Consider the following 25,429-nt stretch of genomic DNA (forward strand, 5'->3'; position numbering starts at 1 on the left):
TACCTTGAACACTGCTCAAAATGATTGAGGTATAAATATCTCTCTAAAAATTCTAGCCTGAAATGGTACAGGATGCTGTCAGTTAGATCTGCTTAATCAGTAAAGACATCGTTCAGTCCTGATCTAGTTCTCTCTAGGCAAGAGCTTGCCTGCAGGCAAATCATCTTCAGGGGAGCTGAAGTGTATAAACACTGTTCTCACAGAGGGACTGACGTTAGGGCTCAGGCTACATTTATCCCTATATATGAAAAACCTGTTCCAATATCTAAACAGAATGGAGAGTTCCATATCTGGACACCAAATAGGCTGAAGTATATGAGGTCACACTACATACACAACAGGCAGCTGACATCATACCACTATGCAAGTGGTGACGTTTTCACCATGGAAGTGATAGAATAACTAGTTGTCATTATTAAAAAAAAAAAAATTCTCCATACCTTTTAGAGCCTCATTGATGTACTGGCGGAAATAATCCACTCGCAGAGTGTCATTGATAAGATCCCCTGTGTCTTCTGTTGGCATACCATTTCCCGCTATGTAAATTGGGATCTTTGTCCCCGTATATTCCTGGGACACAAACTTCAGCAGCCTTCTTAACCCCCAAGGCACCACACGGATCCAAGAAGAGGCAGTCTGTGGCCAAGAAGGATCTACATGCGAGGAGAAGTTCCCGATGCTCTCGTAGCCTGGTGTGCAGGTCCCATCAGTCACAGCACTGACCAGGCGGGAAGTGTAATGAGAAAGGCCAAAAAAATCTGCAGTCCCTTTCACCCAGGACTTCTCCTCCTCTGTAAACACAGGCAGCTGTGCAACTGTTGTGGAGCACTGCTGGTTTACTTCCTGAACCTGAGCCTTCAGGAGCTCTGGGTAATCACCATTAACAAATATGGGGTGAGCAAACCAGCCAAGCATGAACTGCAGGTACCTCTCAGATGCCCTCACATCCTCAGAGTTGGTTGGAGTCTTGGGTTCAGCCCAATCCGAGTTCAGCACCAACCCCACCTTTCCCAGTTGCTGAGAGCGGTATTTGTCATTGTACAGGTGCCAGACCTTGGCATGAGCCTTGAGAATTGTGTGAGCTACCTGGGGGCAGAAAGCAAAGGAATGTGTCTCACTGCTTTGCAAAAGAACTCTTAAGCATTGAGATTACTGACATGTGAGAATGTCAACTCCATCCAAAAGAAGAAAACTTGACAAAACAAATAATCATAGCCAGAGTGCAGCAGGTTTTGGATTAAGCAGAAGAGTCTGGCTATCCATCAACACCAGCTTTCAGAATAGAAAAATAAAATAAAGACATCTAGCATCCACTAGGTACCCCATTTTTTTGCAAGTATCAAAAATCCAACAAGAAAATAGTTGCCTCAGAGGCCAGATTAGGCTTGAACATCGTTAAAGTACAGAACCATCAGAGGAAAACAACACAACAATGGCAGGTGCAGGATCTCAGTTGTTGCTGTGTCCCTACCTTGAAAGATGCTACTCCTGGGTCAGTGATTCCTGGTGGATGCTCTCCAGTGCCATAGCCCGCGTAACTGATAACCCAAGGCTCATGGAAAGTAACCCAGATCTTGACCCGATCCCCAAAATTGGCAAAGCAGAAGTCTGCATAGTTTACAAAAGCATCTATGATACTGTCATTCTGCCAGCCACCAAGAACCTGAAGAGCTTGTGGGAGGTCCCAGTGGAACAGAGTCACCATGGGCTCAATGTTAGAGTCTATCAACCGGTTAATTAATTGGTTGTAATATTCAACACCCTTGGAGTTGATGGTCTTGTTGGTGCCAGCAGGGAAAATTCTAGGCCAGGATACAGAAAATTTGTACAGTTGGGGATGAAGACCCCGAAGTAGGTAAATGTCATAGCTGGTTTTATAGTAGCTGTCACATGCCACGTCTGCTGTTTGGTTCATGTAGACATGACCTGCATGCCCAAACTGATCCCAGATGCTCTCTCCTTTCCCATCCTCTGCCCACGCTCCCTCAGTGTTAAAGGCACCTGTGGATGTGCCCCAGAGGAAACCACTTGGGAAAACATCCTGCAGAAAAGAATCTCTCTCCAATTCAGACTGTTTAGAAAACATTTCCCAAACTTTTTGATAGGAGGAGCGAGGGGCAAGAGCAGCATCTGGGTTCTCCTGTAGAGTATTTGTTTTGCTGGAAATAGAACAAAAATAAGTTAAAATCTCCAGGGTGGATGCCAGTGCCACAGAACTTGCGAACACAGAGGACAGAAGAATCATTTGCTTCCCTTCCAGCTGACTAAGCCCCTTAGGGTACAGTTCCTTCATCATCTGATCAGTCCAACACACAGCAATACAACTAGCAGGTGAAGGTGGAGTACAGTGAGCTAACTGCAGAGCAGCTCAAGAGTTACATGTCTAATGCAATTTTTGCAGGTAGATTCTCATAATTTGTTACAGCTAGGTCAAAGGTGCAAACAAAATCATTGCAGCATGTAGCATTTTCATGTGCTACAACTGCTCTCATGAGTTTCTATGGGATAAGCTAATAATTAATCAATCCTGCTTCTGCAATCCTTAGCATCTCCCTGCACAACAACATCTACATTTCAGTAGGCACAATTGGCTTCTGTCCTAGCAAAGTCTTTATTTTATTTTAGTTTAATTTAATTTTATTTTATTTATTTATTTTTAACAGTTTTGCTCTTGAAAAGAACAGAAGCCTTGGAAAACGTAGTTGTTACTATTGGCTTGAAAGTGCAACCTGGGTAACCAAGGATGAGAGAGTGGAAGAGGATTACGTTGCCTGTAATAGTAGGACAGAGGATTGCCTGTAATAGCAAGAGACTGGGTTCGGCAGAAGGGCATTCCTTTCCAGTCCTTTCAGCAACTAACAGAGACTTTACCACTAAAACTGTCTTGTGTCTGCCTGCTCACAGGTTTCTAGAGGACACTATTTTATTACAGTATCTGATATAAGGGACAAAAACTGTACCTTAAAACATGAGATGATGAGAAGTCCAAGAATTCATTAACATCATACCCAATCGTACGTGCCTCTTCTTTATTAATAGCTGAAAATGAACAAATGGTAAGTGATGAACTCAGTCACAACTTAGATACCATGGACTGCATGACTAGTTACACATAAAATTACACCTTTAGAAACTAGGTGCTTTCTATAGCTAATAGTTATTTTTCTCAGATCATGTATGTTGGGTTTTTATTTTTTTATTTACAATTTCATGTTAAAAAATGATCACAGAATCATAGAATCATACAGGTTGGAAAAGACCTTTAAGACCATTGAGTCCAACCATTAACCCAGCACTGCCAAGTCCACCACTAAACCACGTCCTAAGTGCTATGTCTACACATCTTTTTAATTATCTCCAGGGATGGTGACTCCACCACTTCCCTGGGCAGGCTGTTCCAGTGCTTGACAATCCTTTCAGTGAATAAATTTTTCTTAATATCCAATCTAAAGCTCCCCAGCACAACTTGAGGCTGATGAAAATGATGGAAAAACTTTGGGGAAGATTTCCTGCTTGCCCTCCCTCAACACTCACCATCTGCCCTTAATTTTCCAAGAAGGCTATGGAAGAAACCATGAAGTTGTTTCATCTAATAGCAATGGTTTAGACTGGACAAATTTGAATTTCCTCTATAATTTGTCATGCAGAGCTTAGCTAAAAAACTCTCCTCCTTCTTGCATTATGTCACTCACCTGTGACAATGGCAGCTACTGGTATGAAAGGATTCTCTCCCACAGAACCACAATCAAGGAACTTTAGACTAAAAATCAAGATCTCTGTGTCCTTCCAGACACTCTGCAAAATCAGAAGTCAGAGATTTGTAGGAAAAGAAGCATCAGCCAGCTACTAAAACCATGCTCTTGGCATTTACTGCTTTTAACACAGAATAGGAAATACCTAGAAGACTGAGAATCAGTGATAATTCTTCAAAGTTAAACTAATAAATCCACAGAGTAAGCATTAAATACCACCCACTATTTTCCTCTGATCCAAAAAAAGCCCAATGTAAACCAAAGCATAAACCCCAGAAACTTTCAGTGTTCGACCTCTTATTGAAAAGGCACAAGGAACTATGTCCTTTTTTGAAAGTTTACTTGGTAAGAATTTGTTGCCATAAATGTTTGACTCACTTCAGATTTTTAGGGTAACTGCAGCATGCTGGGACCCTAAAAAGAATGAGTCACATGGGTAGCTCCTTATTCTGCTACTCAGTTGCTGGATGATTCTCACCTTATATTTTAAGAATGCAATTCACTACCAAAGGTTTAATATCAGGTACTAGCCTATAGCATCACTGACATTGTTGTAGCCATGTGATCTAATGCTTTCACAAACTCATCCTCATTAACATTTCTAGCACTGCCTCTACTTATGAGGAGTTGCAAAGTTTGATAGTACCATTGCAGAACCCATGCTAGAATAAAATAGTGTGGTTTTGTGTAAATGTATTAATCTAAAAGCTTGTCAAAGACTTAAGATGTGAAAGAGAAGTTTTCAGTCCTGGTCAGAAGAATTAGGCCATTCCAGCTGATGAGCACTGAGCAAGATGATCCTTTCCAGCACTTTCGAACACCTGTTTTTAAGTCATAGTAACAACAGAGTAGTAAGTAAGCACTATGCAGCTGTTTCCTACTGTAGCTGTTGTCTGAACTCTCACAGCAAATCAGAACTGTTTAGACATGCATCAAGAAACTTGAAATTCCCCTTCTATTTATGGTCTGTTGTTTGCTGCTATAATTTTAACACTGTGCATAATGTTACCTGGAATTCACTCAATTTCTCGTAGAAATCTGTTTCATTTCCACAGCAATACTGAAGGCTGAGAGACAGAAAGTCCACTGAATCCTGGAAACAAGAAAAGGAAAATAATCATCCTGGAGTAAAATGTATTTTTTGCAGGTATTACATTAAAAATATATAAAACTGTGAAATATCTGATAAAGATGCATTGCTGGAGTAAGAAGTCATAGAGCTACGTGGGACCCCTGGACAATATGAGTACAAACTGGGTACTCTTTGGGAAAATGCATTTTGTATCTCTCCTTCTAAACAAAGTAAAATTTAAACAGCTAAATGAAATTCTAGGAGTATTTTATGAATTTAATATTAATGATTTACAGTTGATTTTTTTAATTAGTAAGACTGTCTATGATTAATCTGTCAGAGAAACCTTTGCAACTATGTGGCTCAGGTAGGCCTTATCAATATTCCTTTGGGGAAAGTCCACTTCAGAAATCTTTGATAATTCCAAACTACAAGCATTATCCCACTAGAAGTAATCAAGTTCAAGGGAATAGATTGTATTCTTTTAGTAAACCAGCTGATGAAGTTGGAAAAAAACTGATAAGCTTTCAGTTTATTTTTCAGTCCAAAGTTTTCTTCTGGTTTAGTCAGCTCACCTAATACAACATCTTTCTTCTCCCTACAACCACACCTTGCTTATAGCCTTGAAATGTCATGCCTACAGCATTGCTTACCCTGTCACTAAATTCTGAAGGATTGTGAATACAAGCAAAACACCCGCACTGTCATTTCTTCACTCTATCCTACATCAACATCCTCCAGGTGAAGATAACTACTAACAGAGAGTTTGGTCTTTACAGAAAGAATATAATTGTCTTTGCAGAGATTATGTTCTCCTTATATTGTGCCATCCCTGTGCAACTAGACCACTTTTAGCACAGCTCTATCTGTGTTTTAACATAAGCAGATTTTTTAAATAGCAGCTGTTTAAAATAAAAGTATCTATTTCTTTGGAGGTGCATTGAGTAGACTTGCAAAGAAATGACAGGGGTACACTTTTTGCAGACCCTGTGTCATTTAAGCATGTATATTGATAAAATTGCTAATTATGAGAGCAAATACATCTCCATATATCTTAATCACTACTTACTAGCCAAGAAAGGATACTGAAGTAATTTTTAAAATCAGTGAGCTTCACATGATCAGACTAATCAAATACATAGTTTAACAAATTGGTCAGTTGGTCAACTTGATAAAATTTTATTTAACTTGCAACAAGTCACTGGATCCCATACATAAAAATAAAGTTAAATTGAATCAATTATATATACATTTGGAAATAATTTCCATTAAGGTGTTACCTGAAGAGAAACTGAAAGCCATTCTGATGAAGCACTATCCAAGACATCACCCATTCCTAAAGCAATGGACAGCTTTCCACCTTGGAAAAAAAAAAAAAAAAGAGGCAGTAATATGTTAAGGACAAATAAAAAATTTTAGCTCACTCCAGTTATTTTAAAAGCAGTTGGAAATTTTTGAAGACGTGGAACATCAGACAGTGCCCTAGGTAGCTGATTTCAGAATACCCACTATAATTTCAACAGAGAGTTGAAGGAATTAGAAATTCAAAGGCAGAGTTCACGGATCAATAAATCTCGTCCTATCATGACTGCTCATAAACATTTTAGCACTGTTGTTTGCAAGAAGGTGGATCTGAATACAGCTGTCCAGTGGGTAGCCTTCCACTCCATGAATTATTATAAGTAATATCTTTAATTTTCATGCCTTTGTGGTGGTTCTACGTTGGTTACTCTTTTAAATCCATTCTGTGCTGGATGCTGCTGAGATGCTGGGCAACTTTGTACTACAAAGTATTTCTGACAAATGTAAGAATTAAAAATAAATATATTCATTAAAAATCTGAAAAAAATTATGACTCAGCCAGCTCTACCTGGGACAGAAAAACTCCAAGCCCAAAAAAGGCAGATCCAAGAGGACAGCTGCTTAGAAAATCCCAGGTACCCACCATAGAAGAGGTGAAATTCTCTTGCTCTGTGTAACACAGGTAGAGTTAAGATTTAGTTACTTTAAAACCCCAGTGTCTGCAATGAGGAAAGTGAAACAAAGGACAATGCAGACCTCCTCACACTATTATTATCTCATGGGAGACATCTTATGCCTTGTTTCTTCATGGTTTGAGGTACATTTGAGAAAGTTTTTAGTCTTTGTGAGTCAGGAAGAGGTACACAAAAATACATTATTATCTACGAAATAGCTTTGTCATTGTATGCAGAAAAAATAGAACAAAACTGGATTTGAGTAATTTTAAAGTAATCTGGAACTGATAGACAATTAACTTTCATTTTACACTAAAAAGTAAATATTTTTTTCATGCTGCTTTATTTAACTGTTTTAATCAACTTTTAAAAGATAAATAAAATAATTTCCCTTTGATTAAATGAGAAATGTCATTTTAAACCATGATCAGCTTTGTTTGAGTGGATTTTGTCAATACATTTACAAAGATTTCCACCTTTTGGGTGGAAGGCTGATAGTTGGATTTGGTCTGATTCTTCAGCTAGATGTGGACCTTGAAAGGTGTATTCCTTGGGAACACATCATGCTTTGAAATGAAAATGCCCGCACCGATTGTATGTAAGAGATTATAGCACAGCCACTGACTGATGGCACAATCTTCCTCCCTTAGCTGTAATGGTAGCAATTGGAATCCCATTTTCCAGTGACACTGAAATAAGTAATAGGCTTTAAAAATGAGATGACTAGGCAAGAATCACAGAATCATACACTGGATTGGAAGGAACCTTGAAGATCACCCAATCCCCCTGCCCCGGGCAGGGACACCTTCCACTAGCCCAGGTTGCCCAAAGTCCTGTCCAACCTGGCCTTGGACACTGCCAGGGAGGGGGCAGCCACAGCTTCTCTGGGAAACCTGTGCCAGGGCCTCACCACCCTCACAGGGAAGAATTTCTTCCTTATATCTACTCTAAATCTACCCTCTGTCAGTTTAAACGCCTTACCCCTCGTCCTATCCCTACACCCCCTGATGCAGAGTCCCTCCCCATCTTTCCTGTAGCCACCTTTTAAGTACTGGGAGGCCGCTCTAAGGTCTCCCCAGAGCCTTCTCTTCTCCAGGCTGAACACCCCCAACTCTCTCAGTCTGTCCTCACAGGGGGGTGCTCCAGCCCCCTCAGCATCTTCATGACTCCTCTCAACCCACTCGAGCAGGTCCATGTCCTTCTGTTGGTGCCCCCAGAGCTGGACACAGCACTGCAGGGGGGTCTCATGAGAGCAGAGGGGGAGAATCCCCTCCATCGACCTGCTGGCCACACTGCACTTGGTGCAGCCCAGGACACAGTTGGCTTTCTGGACTGCAAGATCCTTCCTAAGTCTCAGTCCCACTTTCATTATACAACACATTTAATGTTTGGTATATGAACAGTATGAGACTACAATTCATCAGGGACATCTGCTGGTCTTTAAATTAAGAGTACCAGTCCTTAGAGAAAAAGCATATAAGTATTATTTTGTTTCGAAGTACTACTTTCTGCTGCTCAAATTAACTGGAGACTATTTAATACTTCCCTGATGCTTTAAAGATTAAATTTAAATATGCACACATACATGTATATATTATCCCCAGCTATTTTGGCTATCCTTTCAAGTTAAATGCAATTACCAGTAAATTATAAAACAATTATCAAAATAAGGGATTTGACGGAACCTGTTACTCAAGGATTTCTATGTAATCCTGAGAGCACTGATAGCATATTCACACAGACGTTGCATGTAGCAGTTGCCATTTAATCCCATCACAAAATATTTGAGAAAAATTCATATAAAAAAATCCCTCTCCCCCTTCTCCTTACCTGCTGGCGAGTATTTCTCGTGGTAGATGGTGTAAGCTCTTTCATGAGCAGCAGCCAGGGCCTGGGCTTGGTACTGGGGTTCATCATAAGGCAGGCTTGTAAGGACCTCTGGCAGGTCACTGAAGGTGACCCACACGTCGACCAGGTCCCAGAAAACACGGAAGCTGAACTCTGCATATTCCACAAAAAGCTCAGCAAACATGTTAGCTTTCTGACCCACGGCCCGCGCAGCCACAGGGCCAGGGACATGCTGGTGCTGCAGAACTACCACCGGCCTGAGGTCTGCAGCAATCAGAGTCTCGAGCAGCTCCTGGTAGCACTGCACTTGAGCTTCATCTGGGTTTCTGGCATCTGCCTTTGGAAGAATGCGTGTCCATGGCAGGAAGACTTTGTAATGCGTCACCCCGATCTCACGAAGGTGGGAGAAGTACTGGAGCAGCTCAGGAGCCACAAGATCTTGCTGGCACAGGTAATCATGGCCTTCAGCCACAGCAGGGCCCTCATCTTCCTTGGGTAGGACTTGGTTCTGCAGATGCAACCTATGTACTAACTCACTGTGTAGAGGTCCAGCAATGGCGATAAAATTCTGAGCAACTTCCCCATCTATCTCAAGGCTGGGAGAGACTAACAGAAAGAAGACAACGGTCTTACAAAACAGCTCCATTTCTGGACCTGCCTCAGAAACAGTTATTCCACACTACTTATACTACAGTAGAAGTAATATTTAACTGAAATTATCTATTACACAGATAAATGTTCCCAGAACTAGCTGACACTGGAATGATAACCTATCAGGACTTTCAATCACTAAATGAACAAACAAATGGGTGAATACAAAAATCACTGTCAATTAGTTGGAGAAAGGTCATGTAGAAACATTTTCGGAGATGCAGATGCTCAGGTTCCCCTTTATGCTTAAACATCAGTTGACATTTACCGATACTGCCTCCATTTCAGAGGAAGATAAAATAAGTAGAAAATGCTTTTCATCTCCTCTTGGCCTTTTCTGGCTTAAGAGGAATCCCAGCACAACTCTGGATGCAGAAAATAACAAGAGCAGTTGCCTGCATTGCTGGGACTGGGTGCCACCATGACTCAGGGTGGGCAGGCCAGCAAGAGGCATGTTTGTGCTGTAATTCTTGGGTGCATAAAGGAAATGTAAGATGTGGAATCCTCCCCCCTTGGAAAAGTGGTTGTTATGTGAATTCAGGCTACAGCAACAATGCATGTCCTCACGCCCGATAACATCAAGGAATTTGAACAACATCATTTTATTGCTTTCCAAAGTACTCCAGCCTTGAGAGCACATGCTCTTTCAGCAGGGTGGACACACAGATCACCTACCTGAACTGCTGCAGGGAAGAGATAGCTCAACTTTTCTATGTTCAAATAGAGCAAAACTGAAAAGCTGAGAGCTGTCTGTGCTGCCTAAATACAGAAGGTTTAAATCAGCTAAACACAAAATTCTACTTAAGTATACTGAAAAGTCAATTCCATCTCCCACTTTATTTCTTTTAATAAGCAGCTTTTTGTCTAAAACACACCTGGAATCATCTGGACAACTTCCTGCTCTGTCAAGCAATATTTAAGTTACAATAGACAACATCTCTCAACATTTGCTGTTACTCAAATAGCCAATTTTATAGTTTATACAGGGATTGTAATTTGTGTACTTTGGCCCTATTTGATTCCCAGGTGAGTATTTTTTTTCAGGAAGCCTTGAAAAGCTTGCTGAAACATTATGCCTGCTGTTCTGAACAACTAAGCACTCTCAGTTTTTATTTTATAATATTCAGGTATTTTTAATTCTTAATAGATTATTTTATTAATTACGTAGCATACAGCAAATAACAGAGAACAGAAATTTAAGTAAAATTTTTGTATAGAAAAATCTACAAACAAGTTTACAAATATAGTCTTAAAAAAACCCTCACAAATGATGGCAGTTTTCAACTCACAGGTCAAGACATTCATCAAGATGGGGGTTTCTGACCTCCTGACTTAAAGCCTTGCTTTGGGCTTGGCTATTTTCAATTTTCTATTTTACATATGCAACAGGAGCATACACATCTTTAGTCCATCTAAAAAGAAAGAGAAGCAATCAGAGTTTCTCATTATCCATTGCTGGAAGTTAAAAAAACTTCTTAAAAAATATCATCTGTCATCTAGGAAATTTAATCTTTCTCAAGACATTAAAACATTTAGATCACTACTTTTCAGCCTCAAAGCACAGGCATAGAAAACAGCAATCCTGCATACAAGTAACAAGAAATCCACCCCCAGACACCTTCAGACATTTAATAGTATTTTATTTATGTTAATAAGAAAACCAGTAAAAACCTATAGCATAAAAAGTCTACTAAAGACAATAGGAGAACAATGCAAAATTTCTCTTGTTTAAAACAGAAGCATCTACATAGTTTGATGCTGGAAAGAGTTATTGAATTAATCTTCCCTGCATCTGGATGATGTCAGTGAAATCCAGAATTAATAATGAAACTAGTACGTGTGTCATTTCTTTAAAAACTTTCTGAGTATGCTCAGTGTAAATGAGCAACCATATATTACTAACCCCACACTGGCGCTTTCTCCACAGTAAAGCATTCATAGGAAATTAAGATGTCAGCTATACAGCAACCATTGCAAGAACGCAGAAAAGAATGCATTTGCCAACATGTAACTCATCAGCTCTACGATCTAGTTCTCAGTCCTTAGTCTTCCAAAAGATAGTTTGGGTTGACAACCAGGTATGGATCTTCATCAAAAGTCTCCTCTTCTCTGGATCCTCTCAGTCCTGACTGTGACAGTTCTATCAGAATGTGGTCCTGCAACAGACAAATATTTGTTTTCAAACAAGAACAGAAAGGATTGCTTGTACTGTTTCTAGGTGATCTCCTTTTTATACTGGTAGCACCTCTTACTGATGAATTATTTAACTCTTTTAATTGTGAATTCCCTCTTTGACATGTTCCTAATCTTAAGAATTACCTTCAGTGGAAAGCTCTTATATGTAGTATGCTTTCAGGGAATACTTCCTTCTAGCAGTTTTGTACCTTTAAAAATGAGAAGTATTTTATATTTTCATACTTCTTCCTCCAAACTGCTCTAGTGCCCCCCTGACACAAAGCTATCCACTGAATAAAGTGTTGCTTGTATTTCTGTATCCAAATGCATAACTAATACCAGAGAAATACAGACAATACCACTTGCACTTCTATAGGGACATAATATGGTGATGGTTTTTTGATCTTTTACTCATACACACCTCTAATTTATTTCAGTGCTTTTTCTATAATTATTTTATACAAATATTAAACAAAGAAGGCATTTATACTGCATCAGTCAATACAAAGAATCACAAAATACATTTCCCAAGTTATGAATGTATTCCATTACACATTGCACTATATAAGTTAACATCTTTTTTCACTATCCACCCATCCCTATACATACATAATGCGTAAGTCGGTGAATGACTCTCTCTATGATCTTCTTTTTATTTATTAGTTCTTCTTCAGATTCTATTTCAGATTCAATTTCCTTTAGATACCAATTAATAAGTTCACTCTTCTTTAATGATGAATCATCCTCTTCTGTAAAGAAAATAATTTGCACAAACACAGCAGCAGTAAGATACTATTCAAACCATTAAGATGAGGATTTATATGTTAACATTTACAATGCTGAAGAGAGAAACATGCTTTTTAATATGTTTAAGAAACATCAGAGTTTCTGTTTCTTATATCATCATGTTTTGTACAGGAGACTGTTGTATCATGGTTTAATTGGAGATATTTAGATTGAGAATTGAAGCTTTCAGTTCTATGCATCCAAGTGGCTTACAAATTAAATAATCAGCCTAGCAATCACATCAGCCTTCAGTGTTGAGAAAAAGCAGTCATAAGGACTCATATAACTTTCCTCTAAGTAAGGGCAAAAGAAAATCACTGACGTACAAAGCTGAAGCTGTCATCCTTCCACATATGTTCAGCACTTTGAACAGATATTATAGTCTCCATACTCTTGCAAAAACTCAGTAGCACTGGTATATGCTATGACACTACTGCTGCATTTCATTACCGGAGTAGTCTCATTGCAGATGAAATATTTTATCCCCCCAATAAATGATGCAGTCATTTGGTACATACTGGTTAAATAATATACTTTAGGCTCTGGTTGCTGGCATACATTCAAGCTCTTGCCACAGTTTTCAGTGCTGCTGACTTTTCTAGCTGGGTTAAACCAACATATGCTACAAATCCCTTTCTGGATCTGCTCTGTTGACATGCTCCTGAACTTATTGGGTTTTGATAGATGACAAGATACCAGAGCTAGAAAGTCCAAGAAGTCATATTTGTATCAACAAATGTAGTATAGCCACTTGGGTACGGGGTCACACCTGACCTAACTAGTTTGGTGTCTCAGCAGGAGTGAAAATCCAAAGTACAACAGCATGAGATGTAGTAACAGTTGCTCTATGAACTCAGGGTCTGCCATCTTTTACTAAACAAAACCTTACCTTCCTCTGCTTTCCTGAGGTGCAGCACCAGGAGATTAGAAATTCGTCGATACTCAGAGAAACCCAGTCTAAGAGAAGCTTTGGGTGCGGCATCCTTGTTCACGTCCTCAGAATGGCCATTGATCCCATTCACAGGACCGTTGACCCCAGCTGGACCTTCTGCCTCACCTGTTTGGACACACACCCAGGTTTAAATCTGTAACATCTTTTAACCACTTAATACTCTGAGCTACTGAAAAGTGTTGCACTGACTAGCCAGGTGAGTGGCTGACCCAAAAGGAGGCTGAATAAGAGTCAAGATTTCTAGATCTTGTTAGATGAGAAATAGGTGAGAAACTGAAGAGAGACATATACTCAAACAAGGTAAGCTGTAAAGGCTGAAGGACTTTCCCTATTGAGAAAATTCTCTACAAGTAATTTACCATTGACTCTATCTTGGTCCTCTTGATCCTCCATTTGCTGTTCATCATCTTGGTCTAAATTGATGTCGGGAGTCTCAACTCTAATGATGGACTTATTTAAAAGCCTGAAAGCTTCCTTCACATGTTTTGGGTGAACCTGGGGAATAGTTGAAAAAAGATGTATTAAATAGGCACTGTGGCTCTTCTAGTGTTGAACTCTGTTCGACTCTTCTAGTATTTTTCCCCAATAACTCAAAAACCTCACCCCTGACTTTGACAAAGGGTCTTTCTACCCATCTCACCTGAGTAATCCTAAGCAGTAAAGACTCTCCAAGTCAAATTACATCCTGCTACAAGTACTCTGAGTTCACACAAGGTTTTGGAGGGAATAAGTAGCCTGATAAATCTTTTAGGCTTTAGTGATCATGTGGAGGTGATAAAAATTTTCCTTAGGCCAAAAACAGTTTGAAGAAAGATCAGTGGAGCAAGAAACACAAAAGAAATGGGTCTGAACGGAAACAATATGAAAAAAAGAAAAAATGTAATTAATTAGGGTCTCCTCCAGAATTGAAAAGCAAAAACTGGAAAAATCATCTTTAGCTGAGCCATACACTAAAAGCTATGTTTCTTTATAAGCTGAATTTAATTAAAAAGAACGCAATGGGTGTCCTCACAGTACCAGTGAGCAAATTTCTATCACTGCATGTGTCACATAACCCCTAATTAACATTTCAAAATGCCTGCTGAGTTTTAAAGCAGGGACTAGATGGATAATAGACATAGTACCGTTAATAGCTGTAACACAATGTACATTTCAACCCTGGCTGACATGAGGAGGAGCTCAGATCACAAACGCAGGTTCTCTTTGGGAGGTTCAGATGCTTTGATGAACTTTGGCTTTTTAGATTGCATATGGAATAGAGCTGTGAGAGATTACAAACTATGCAAGATTAGGAAAGACACTGTCAACAGCCCTGGCTGATATTGATAGATGACTGTCCTTCCTATTTGTCATGATCTGACAAGGTAACAGGCTGAAAGTGCTGATAAAACTGTAATGCAAAAACATGCATGATCTCTGCTTGGACCAGCTGATCTCAGTTTTACAAGACATACCTTAAACCCAGTATTTCTGGTGTACAAATTCAGACCGAGTATGACCACATCCCAAGTGAAAACATGATCTAAACTCTGCCGCTCACCCACGGGATTTAAATATGTACACCACCATGGACAAATAGCAAAGCCAGAATTCCTACAACATTTATGCACACTTTCATCAAAACCCTGATACCTCATCACAGCAGTGCATACGGGCCATAGCTTCAGACAGCCGAATCATGCTTTCCAGCTGTCGCACTGTGATTCTCCAGGATGACCTGGCCACTCCAGAGCCATCACGCTGCCGTAGTCGTTTATACTGCTCCACTATAAAGTCCTCAGACTCCTTAGATATCTTTGTGACATAAGACAGTATGACAGTTAGCCATGTTAAAAGCACTAAAGTTTATGCTTATTGCATGAGATTGGCAGTTTCAAGACTTTTCTCTACTAGCTACTGCTCTTCTCGGAAATATTTTATACTATCACACATACTATATATAAATATAATGGCAATCATATAATTACACTGTAATAATTATAGTAACAGTGGTATTACAGTAAGAGTAAGTACAGTGACACATAATTCTTTTACAGCAATTTTTGATAATTTCTATTTTTCTGTTCTACCAACTTGCTTCCAGGCAAAATTCATGTGTGTCTCTACTAGATTGTTCTACATTTATTCACCTTTCATTCTGCATGCAAACACACACAAGCATATGCTCCACTTAACTAACACTGACTACAGCTTTGAGTACATGCTTTTTAACTTGAGTCTATCTGCACACACAGAGATCCAGCTGGAAAACAAACCCCCCACCACATGGAAATTAAATGAGAGTTTTCAAAACTCTGTAAGAGAGGGTGTCCCCTCCTTCCAGTTGAGAACTCCATTAGAATAACTTCTGAAAAATCTAACATGTAGTCCAGCCAAGCTGCTACTTGGATAGATCACAAAAATTTGTAGTTAGAGCAGCTTCCCATGTTCTGTATTTTATCACAAATAAAGCAGAGAAATATTGAGAAACAATGCCCTTTTAAAATAAAGACCAAAAAAAAATGCTTAAGCAATGTCAATAAAATACAAAAATCTCTGCAGCAGCCATGCTGAATAAGCCATGCTCTTGAGATAAAACTATGAAATGACCCCTCAGTCATTCTAGACAGAGGTTAAGAGCTGCCACCAAAGCAATTACGACTACTGATTATAATACAGTCTCAGCTGGGCTGGGTGAGTTCCTGGAATTCAACAAAAACAGTACATGGCTTCAAAATATGCTATGTTTCTAGATAATAGCTGAGTTTATGACTCCTTTATTGAGAGAACACTAACAAGTGCTGCATTATCTGGAAAAAAGCATGATGCCGAGTGACTACTCCTTTGGACCTCCTCATACAGAATAATTTATACAAGAATGTAGAATTACCTTTGGTTTAAACTGCCTTGCAAACAGCAGATACCTTCTGATATCGTCTAATGAATAGACACGATCAACAGATTCTTCTACTCTGGAATGCAGATCCACTATGCGTCTGGCAATGGCGTAATCGGTAACCTGGGACATTATTGTTGTCAGATCACTTTCACAACATCAGCCAAATGTCAAAACAACAGCTATATTCTTCTTTCCCATTCCCTTCCCTTGTTTGCACTCCTCATGGCAGAGCTAGTCCTTCCAGAAGCCAGACTCTCTGCCAGAAAGTCCAGGAGAATGCCCTGGAGGTTTTTAATACAAGCAAACATAGCGGAGAAGGGATAAAAGGCAGTTTTAGGATTTATAACCTCTTGGAACTCTCCTGGGTTACAAGTTAGCCATAGAAGAGGCAGAAAACAGCACTTTGCAGCGTGGGAACTGTTTTTTCCTTTTTCAGCCTACTCTGGCTCTTTCATCGTCCCTTCTCAATTAGACAATCACTGTGAGTAAAACAGTGGAGAGAACAGCACTGAACCAACATTAATCTCTGTATCTCATGCGTTCCCAAGGCAAATGCCACATAGACAGGTGGTAGCAGTCTTAGCCTTAGTGACCAGCCATTTGTAAAAATGACTAATGGTGTTGTTTGCAGGTCAAATCACTACAAGATGAAAAGGCAGTATCCTTTTATTCAGCAGAGCGTGTTCAAATTTGTACTGCCAGCTTCTAACTTTGCAGACAAAAGAAAAGCAGAAACAAGATGCTCTCATGAGATCAGCTTCACCTAAGATTTCAGAGGGCCACCAAATGGTGAGAGGGCAGAAGCACATGATGTATGAGGAAAAGCTGAAAGAGCCGGGCCTGTTCAGCTTGGAAAGAAAGCAACTGCCTCATTGGGCAAGTATAGATATGATGGAGCCAGATTGTTCTTAGAGGTACAGATTGACAAGAGGCAACCAACACAAACTGAACCATGAGAAATTCTGATTAGATACAGAAATTATTATTTTTTACACACACAAGAGTTGTCAAACATTGCAGTAGGGGGCCTAGGGAGGCTGCAGAATCTCCATCCTTGGAGAGAGTCAAAACTCTCCAGATCAAGGTCTTGGCAACCTGTTCTCAATGATCTGCTTTGAGCATGAGCTTAGACTAGAGACCTCCAGAGGTCTTTTCTGACGTAAATTATTCTACAATTCCTTAAAATTACCTCATTACATTCATCCACAAGGATGAAGAAGAGATCAAATCGAGACATGATGGGAGCTGACAGGTTTATATTCTGTTTCAGTGACTTGGATCTGTCATAGCGCCCACCAACTGGGTTTGCTGCAGCCAAAATGGAGGTTCTGGCATTCAGGGTAGCCTGAAAATGAAAAAAAAAACCCAAAACCTAAAAAAACCTGTGACCACTTGCTAAACAAAGTCATCGTAATTTGAAAGAGTTAGCATAATATCTTTTAGAAGGAGTTTCAATGGAGGTATTACAACAATCACTTCTCAGAAGAGCCCAAATGCTTCTGATCAATCCTTGCTAGCCAGGTCTCTGCCCCAAGACACAGTTTGATGAATCAATATTTTAACATTGTCACACTATTGCCAACAATACTGAAACAAGCCCTTAAGACTGCTTTTCACAACACCCAGTTTTTAACAGTGCATATACTCACTTCTACAAACACACACAAGTCTACATCCTCTTCTGGGATTACTTCAAGGTTAGGATTTTCCCCTTTTCGGTTGCCTGTCCACTACTATCTCTTTTTACCTTTCAGTAACACTTCTGATCTTTTTTGGGTGTGCAGCCTAAAAACTTTGCAGGCAAGTGATCTCTGTCCTGCCAGTGAGGCAGCTGCAGAGCTGACACAAAAATCTGACAGATGATGCTAGGTCAGTACATGTAATAAACAGTTAGGCAATCGTATAGATTCCATAGCCAGAGGAATAGCACAAGCTACCTTTACTCCTGCTTTAGTAATGGATATAGTCTGCTGCTCCATTGCTTCATGAATGGCCACTTGATCCCGCATGTCCATTTTGTCAAATTCATCAATGCAACAAACCCCCTGCAGCAAAAGAATAAAAAATAAGTTACCCAAACTCAATCACTTCTGGGAAAAAAGCATCTTTAAAGCAATTTTTGGCTCTTGGTCATCAATCAAAACCAGTCCAGGGAGGCAGGAACCTCTCTAGTTGCTGGACTCACATTATCTGCCAGCATTAGTGCTCCAGCTTCAATGACAAATTCATGAGACTCTTCATCTTTTACAACGGCTGCTGTTAGACCAGCAGCACTGGAGGCTTTTCCACTGGTGTATACAGCACGAGGACTGAACTCATCCACATGCCTATGGAGAGAAATTACAGTGAGGAATCGTGTTTCAGAAAATTAAAAGGCCAGATTAAAACCTGCAGAAACAAGATAACGGTAATGCAGTGCTGCTTTCAACCTATCAGGCCAGGACTTGTTCCTTCCTTCAGGAAGTAATTAATATTTAGGTAGGCCCTCCCACACCTAATGATCTTTGAACAAGCCTTGGAAACTAATCTTTATCTAACTGCAGTCTATCACAGCTCTGTTACTCACCCGTAACAGAAAAAACAAGTAGGACCTCCTCCCACAAGTTTTCTGCTGACTTCACAAGCTAACAGAGCTCCTTACAGGTCAGGTAAATGTCAGCCCAAGGGAACAAATGGCTTCATAGAGGAAACAGCGAGACTGACCACAGGCAGCCTAAGGCAGCTTCTGCATTGCTTCTGAGTTGCAGCGTATGCTGCAAGGACCTCAGCTTCATGGAGAATGATGCAGAGATAAACAAGCACCATAATAAAATAAAACTATATTAAATAGAATTTTAAATAAAAAATAATTATAGCATAAGGTGTAGCATAAAACCTAATTATTTCATAATTATTTTTCAGGGTTAACAGCTGTCCATTTGTCCAAAGTGTTAGGACCTACCAATTTAGACTAATCTAAAAATAGAAAAGAAAATAATTATTTCATCTATATTTGATATTTTAAGATACACAACTCAATGTCTTTTGAATATATTTGGAAATCCATACTTTTGTAACTACCTGAACAACAAAAAAAGTCTTAACTCATTCTTTGTTATTATCACAGGGGCTTGTTGAGTTTGCTTCAGCCCTGTTTAAATAATTCAACCACATCCAAATAATTCCTGGAAAATATTCTCAAATATTTTATTTCCCTTTCCTCAGTTTAACACAGAAAAGGCACAGTACACATATATAGCTCTAGTCACACTGGACAATATTTAAATACTGAGTTTTAATGAGATGCTTACTTTAGAAATTGACTCTTGGCTGTACTTGGATCACCAACAACACAAACATTGATGTCCCCACGCAAGGAAGTGCCTTCTGAAGTGGTCTTAGGAACCCCTCCAAAAAGCATCAGCAGGACCCCACGTTTCACTTCATCATTACCTGCCACAGAAAAACCACTCAACTGAAAATCCAAAGAAAACATCACATTTTTCCTATTTAGAAAAAACTCCAGCCCACTAGAATTTTAGAGCATTTGGGCACATCCACGCAGAAATTACTTATTTGCTAAACATCCACTAAAACTGCATTTACGTGCTCAATACAGTTTCAGGGAAGAATGACTCAGAAAGCGGCTGAATTCCTTTGTGCTACAGTGGCTCAGAATATGGACAAAATCCAGCTGATCCTACTTTTCAGATGTAACCAACATAAGTCCTCAAACTAGTTCTGAGCCAAAACCAATTGCACACACACATGTGCACAACAGCATAAAAATGTTTGGAATCCTCAAATTTTTTGAAGGAAGCCCATATAAAACAAAGACTATATCCAACTGTAGAGTTTAGTAGTAGATCACCAAATAGCAAACCCAACTATTTTGAATAGTCTTGCAGGCCTTAATGATTAAACAGAGCAAGTACTCAGGAAATAAATTCTTCTTTTCTAGTAAAGTGAGTGCTGAAGGGGAGAGTTTGTGGTAGTTACCATAGGACTTCAAAGCTTTCCCAAAATGGCACTACACAGACAGCAAAAAGAACATTTTCACAAGTGAAATCTTCCCTCTTCGAGGCAAAAACTGGACTCTTACCATGGATAGTGGGGAAGAGGCTGGTGCACAGGTTATGGTAAAGGTTCTTATCTTGGCTCATTTCAAAAACCTTTTCCCACTCCTTCACAGACATTTGGTTTTTAATGCTTTCTGCAGTCTGTTCTTCATCTCGGAGCTCTTTTCCACCAAACTAAACAAAGGAAAAAAAAAATTAACATGATCACTACTGAATGTGAATACCGCAGACAGGTTACAAAAACTTGCTCTGTAAACTGAATGGAATATATCCAGAAAAGCTGACCTTAGGTTAAGGAAGCTCATCACCTAAAAAACCAACAGAGAGTTTTCTAGGGGGCAAAATCAATGGAATATAACTTCAGTTAGTGAGAAAAACCCAGGAGAGATGCTTGTCCAGAGATCAGAGTAAACCAGTGTGGCTTCCTTTGGCTAAAATTTGCCTTTGTAAGCATTCTTCATTAACTGGAATTTACAAGATCTTTCATTACTCTGAAATGAGGCAGGAAACTTCCACACCCAGAAAATAACAGATGCTATTTTTATCATATGTGACAGTGAAGCTACTAGCAGAATTGCAGATTAAAATATCATACCATGCTAAACCCCAGCCACAGTCAGGATTACTTATTATGTTGTAGTAACATCCCAAGATGTTACATGATAAACCAGAGAGAACAAGAAGGATCACTGTTTTCCCTCTGAGAAAATGAAACAGTAGGATTTCCTAGAGGAAAAGGAAATGCTGCAGAAATGGATGAAAACTGAACAGAAATAAATGGACCAGTTAGCTCTTTAGAATAAACTGATAACATTAGCAAATAATCAAATATCTGTGAAAATTGCTATGAACAATAAATACAAAAAAACTTGCTATATAAATCCAATCAGAATATAAAGACAGTCAAATACACAGGAAGGTGGAACATATACATATTTAAAGCTCTACCCATTCTCGCTCCCTTATTTGATGTAAAACCATACAGAGCAGAAATCATCAAGAGCTTTAAAACTATTTTCTTTCTAGACTCACCCGTGGATTTGTTGGAGCAACGTAACAGGCTAGAAAGACCAGTTTATAAGACAGTTCTCTGACTCCAAGGGCACGAAGTCCTCGGATGCCTTCGGTTTCATAGCCCTCTGTCCCGCTCACCCGGGAGCCAGTTTCTGCGCGCACCCCTGCCATGAGAGCGGGAGTCAGAACAGCAGTTCCCAAAACAAACAGGAGGGATGTGTCATCCAGACCACGAGTGGTAGCAACAAACCTGGTGTTGAGAGCTGAGACACATCAGGCACGACAATCAGTGATCCTGTGAAGTCACATTTGTCACCTGCCTGAGCAGACTCCACTGCTTCTGCACGCAGGATCACTTCCACGCTGCGAGGGATGCTGCCACGCGGCAGCTCGGCCTGCGTCTCCTGAATGCGAACCTGGGGAGGGAGAGAATATCAAGCATTTAGCAGATGTCACCAGTTTGAAACTGCTTAAAAGAGAAGCTGCTAGTAAATATCCTAAGTACCACTTGATTGCTGCCACCCATGTCAATCATGAAATTCCTCATACAATAAGACAACCACCAAAAATCCCTTCACTCATCAGTATCTAAGGAGTCTTGGAGAAACTTAAGAGGATACACAGGGACCACAATGACAATTCTAAGGGCTGGGAAAAGCAACATGAAGAGTCCAGTTAATATGACTGACACAAAATATTATTGCAGGATATGTAGTGCTGAGGATTTGGCAGAGTAAATGAACCTGGAAGAGCAAAACGCTGCAGATACTAAAACACACCTCTTTCCATACTCGTGTAAAACAACTACATGTGATATACCTGTAACATGAGACCAACAATGGCTCAAATATATGGGTTTTCAGTGCCTTACCTATACAATAAATGTCATGCAACAAAACTGCTTTGATACTACTCATGATTTCCCATGCTTACACATAAGCCTTCCATAGCCAGAAAGAAACTATTTGTAGAAATTCTGGTGCCTTTCCTTGAGGGCTTTTCTTGATGTTGACAGAACCAAAATTAACTGTCTTCAATGGGCAGCAGTACAAACACCTTAACTACCACAGGAACATCATCTTGTTTGTTGTTGTTCCCCAATGTCCCACTGTACCTTTTGAAAATCAACAAATCTTGATTTGTTTGTGTCCAGCAGGAATCTCCTTCTATTGGCACAGACTGGGTTTCTGCAGATGTTTGGCTGTGTATATTTAAATTGCTGTTCCACATCTTTAATCACTGTCTGGCAGTCAAGGCACAGGAAGGTTCCACTTACAAGCTCAGGATGGACCGGGTGGGTACGTACCACCTGTCCACTGATACGCATCAGTGAGCCGATTTTTGCTGATGTCAGTTCTCGAATTCTGTTTAAAACAGAAATTCATACGGATTAAATTTGTAAGATGACAGTTCAATGCTGTTTAATCTCTTCATAAGTGACCTGGATGATGGCATCACATGTACCCCGATGAAGTTTGCTGATGATACCAAACTGAGTGGGGAGGTGGACGCTGCAGAAGGCAGAGGCACACTGAAGGGACACCTGGATAGGCTGGAAGAGGGGGATAAGAAGAACCTCATGAAGTTTAACAAGTACAAGTGTAAGGTCTGAGGAAAACATAATCCAGGAACGCAGCACAGGCTGGGATCTACCCTGCTGGGGAGCAGCTCTGTGAAAGGACCTGGGGGTCCTGGTGGACAACAAGCTCCATATGAGAACAGTGCTGCTGCTGCTGCGGCAAAGAAAGCCAACGGGGTGCTGGGCTGCATCAACAAGGGCATCCCCAGCAGAGAGAAAGATGTCATTGTCCCCCTCTACTCAGCCCTTGTCAGGCCCCACCACAGGAATCCTGTGTTCAGTTTTGGTCCCGCTATACAAAAAAAAGATGTGGATGGGCTGGAGAGGGCCCAGAAAAGGGCCACAAAGATGATCGATCAAGGGACTGGGCAGCCATGGGAGGAAAGGCTGAGAGAACTGGGTTTGTTCAGCCTTGAGAGGAGACAGTTTAGGGGAAACCTTATCACCGTGTTCCAGTATTTAACAGGCAGGTACAAAGAAGACGGAGACTCCCTTTGTACAGGGAGTCATATGGAAAAGACAAGGGGTAATGGGTACAGGTTACTCCTGGGGAGATTCCCATAGGACACAAGAGGGAAATTTTCCACAATGAGAACAATCAGCCACTGGGATAATCTCCCCAGGGAAGTGGTGGATTCCCCAACACTGGACACTTTTCAGATTCAGCTGGAAGGGTGCTAGGCCACCTTGTCTAGGCCATGCTTTTTCCAAGGTTGGACCAGATGATCCTTGAGATCCCCTCCAACCTCATATTCTATGACTCCATGATTTTTAGGCCCAGGATACTAAAAAGCAACATAGATTCATTCAGTCTGTGACTAAAGAACAGTTGCAATGGAAAAAAGAAACAAAGCTACTAGAATACAGTCTCAACTTTTGATTTTACATAAACTTTTAGATTAATACTAAAGGTCAAACCAATGCAAAAGTTACTTCACTAGTACTTCAAAAGCAACATACTTTTTAAGTCAGATGTTACTTTTTTTTTTGTGCAATATGATGAATATAAGTATCTGAGTACAACTCAGAAATTAAAAACTTTCAAAACATATCCTGCACAAGATCAGTAAACTTCTTCACAATTGTACTGGTCAATGTACATTTCATGCTATATAACAGAAACATTTTCAGTCTCCTTTGACACTTTTTTTCAGTAGTAAAAATGCACAAGCTTCTGCAATTAATCTTACTTGTGTCTGGTAGGCAGATCTTGGAATGCAACATAGAAGTCCTTGTTTGAAGGAACATTTCCATGATCTCTGGCAAAAGTCTTTACTGCTCGGCAGAGATAAGGGTAAACCCTGAAATACAGAAAATAAATTCAAATTTTATAGAAGCTATCAAAATGCATTCTTTGTTTTAGACTACATCAAAGGCAGGTATCATACATTACTAGGTTATGGTGTATACTGCCACATTATGCAAGAACACACAAAAGCTAGTTTAAATATGCTAAATATGAGACCATGGCATAATAATGTCATTTGCTTTACTGTCTGAAAAGACTTTTTAAAGTCTAATTTTATGACATTTTTATCCTTCTATTAAAAAGTAGATCCTCAAAATAAGACACTGGTTTAATAAAATATTTTCAGAGCAAGTAGTTCTAGAGTTTATTCTGTATTTCGGTACTGACCATCTACTTCTTTAATGCAATTTCCTAGTGAACCAATGGTTTCTAGAGAAGAATCCATTAAGAAGTAAGTTTTGATCCAGTAAAAAAAAAATTCTTAAATGTGTTTTCAGGATACAGAAAGCAGATAAACCTTTTTTTTTTACATAACATGTATGATGTTACGGGCCTGAGACCACCGCACTGCTCGACTCTCAGGTAATCTCAACACTTTACCTGTAAAATTCTTCCTGAATAGTGGTAGAGAGCTGCTGATTGAACTGCTCCAAATCTGCAAAGCTTACGATCAACGTGTTCCGCTCCGGCCGAATCAGTTCTTCTGCATCACGCAAGTATTTGACCTCCCCATCGCTGTTCTGGAACCTGATTCAGGAAAACATTTCAGTTAAATATCAGGCTGCAACTGAATAGTTCTAAATTCAGGAAAGAGAAGGATCACACACATTAAGAAGTGTGCAAGAGAACAACAGCATCCCACAGTCCCTTCCAAACATCTTTTCCAATATTTCTCCTTCCACCCCCCTTGCTACATCCGTTCTCTGAACATCCCAGCACAGACCCACTGGAGCTGCATTTCATATAGCTGGTTTGAAACACGGAATTTTATTTATGGATTAACAATGACTCTGCACCAGCATTTTTTGTGTTCCTCAAGGTGATGTTAACTGCTCCCTTGTTTGCTGCTGAAAGGTCCCTCGGGAGACAAAACACAGGAAGTCAGACGTATTACGGTGTCACAAACAGGCCGCAAAAGGGATTTTCAACCTGGCTGTCACAAAACTTCGTTAAAAGGGGACAGATGCACCTAACAAAGTCCCATTGAAAGCTGCTTGGGATGGATTTTGCCAACCAAGGGAGCATTCCTGTGCCCCTCGCGAGGCAGACACCTCACGGCTGAGCAAGGCCTCAGCGGCGGGCTCAGACAATGGCAGAGCTTTTCTAACTGAAACACGAGAGATGGGGGCAACGGGCCCTGACACAATCTCACCCTCGCCAAATGGCGGCCCACTCCGTAAGGCGCCTGCGGCCTGCGGCCCGCCGCCTCCTGCATGGAC

The 25,429-nt window shown here is 40.1% G+C and overlaps 2 protein-coding genes across 2 annotated transcripts in view; both read right to left on the reverse strand.

Moving 5' to 3' along the window:
• LCT (lactase) overlaps positions 1 to 9,294 on the reverse strand; it is a 22,097-nt gene extending 12,803 nt beyond the window's left edge. Inside the window, exons 1-7 of the mRNA XM_026852518.1 lie at positions 8,631 to 9,294; positions 6,105 to 6,184; positions 4,762 to 4,845; positions 3,693 to 3,795; positions 2,961 to 3,039; positions 1,472 to 2,159; positions 441 to 1,086 (exon numbers count right to left, since the gene is read on the reverse strand). Of these exons, the coding sequence (XP_026708319.1) occupies positions 441 to 1,086; positions 1,472 to 2,159; positions 2,961 to 3,039; positions 3,693 to 3,795; positions 4,762 to 4,845; positions 6,105 to 6,184; positions 8,631 to 9,294 (2,344 nt within the window). The remainder of the gene's footprint in view (positions 1 to 440; positions 1,087 to 1,471; positions 2,160 to 2,960; positions 3,040 to 3,692; positions 3,796 to 4,761; positions 4,846 to 6,104; positions 6,185 to 8,630) is intronic.
• A 1,150-nt stretch (positions 9,295 to 10,444) lies between these two features.
• MCM6 (minichromosome maintenance complex component 6) overlaps positions 10,445 to 25,429 on the reverse strand; it is a 17,070-nt gene continuing 2,085 nt past the window's right edge. Inside the window, exons 3-18 of the mRNA XM_026852519.1 lie at positions 24,591 to 24,737; positions 23,932 to 24,042; positions 22,277 to 22,526; positions 21,413 to 21,578; positions 21,181 to 21,326; positions 20,172 to 20,322; positions 19,381 to 19,522; positions 18,276 to 18,417; positions 18,028 to 18,135; positions 17,280 to 17,435; positions 16,082 to 16,210; positions 14,845 to 15,006; positions 13,572 to 13,707; positions 13,150 to 13,317; positions 12,084 to 12,223; positions 10,445 to 11,455 (exon numbers count right to left, since the gene is read on the reverse strand). Of these exons, the coding sequence (XP_026708320.1) occupies positions 11,342 to 11,455; positions 12,084 to 12,223; positions 13,150 to 13,317; positions 13,572 to 13,707; positions 14,845 to 15,006; positions 16,082 to 16,210; positions 17,280 to 17,435; positions 18,028 to 18,135; positions 18,276 to 18,417; positions 19,381 to 19,522; positions 20,172 to 20,322; positions 21,181 to 21,326; positions 21,413 to 21,578; positions 22,277 to 22,526; positions 23,932 to 24,042; positions 24,591 to 24,737 (2,368 nt within the window). The 3' untranslated portion in view covers positions 10,445 to 11,341. The remainder of the gene's footprint in view (positions 11,456 to 12,083; positions 12,224 to 13,149; positions 13,318 to 13,571; positions 13,708 to 14,844; positions 15,007 to 16,081; positions 16,211 to 17,279; positions 17,436 to 18,027; positions 18,136 to 18,275; positions 18,418 to 19,380; positions 19,523 to 20,171; positions 20,323 to 21,180; positions 21,327 to 21,412; positions 21,579 to 22,276; positions 22,527 to 23,931; positions 24,043 to 24,590; positions 24,738 to 25,429) is intronic.

This window comes from Athene cunicularia (assembly GCF_003259725.1).
Source record: "Athene cunicularia isolate RWA chromosome 7 unlocalized genomic scaffold, athCun1 chr7_part1, whole genome shotgun sequence".
Classification (NCBI taxonomy): Eukaryota; Metazoa; Chordata; class Aves; order Strigiformes; family Strigidae; genus Athene; species Athene cunicularia.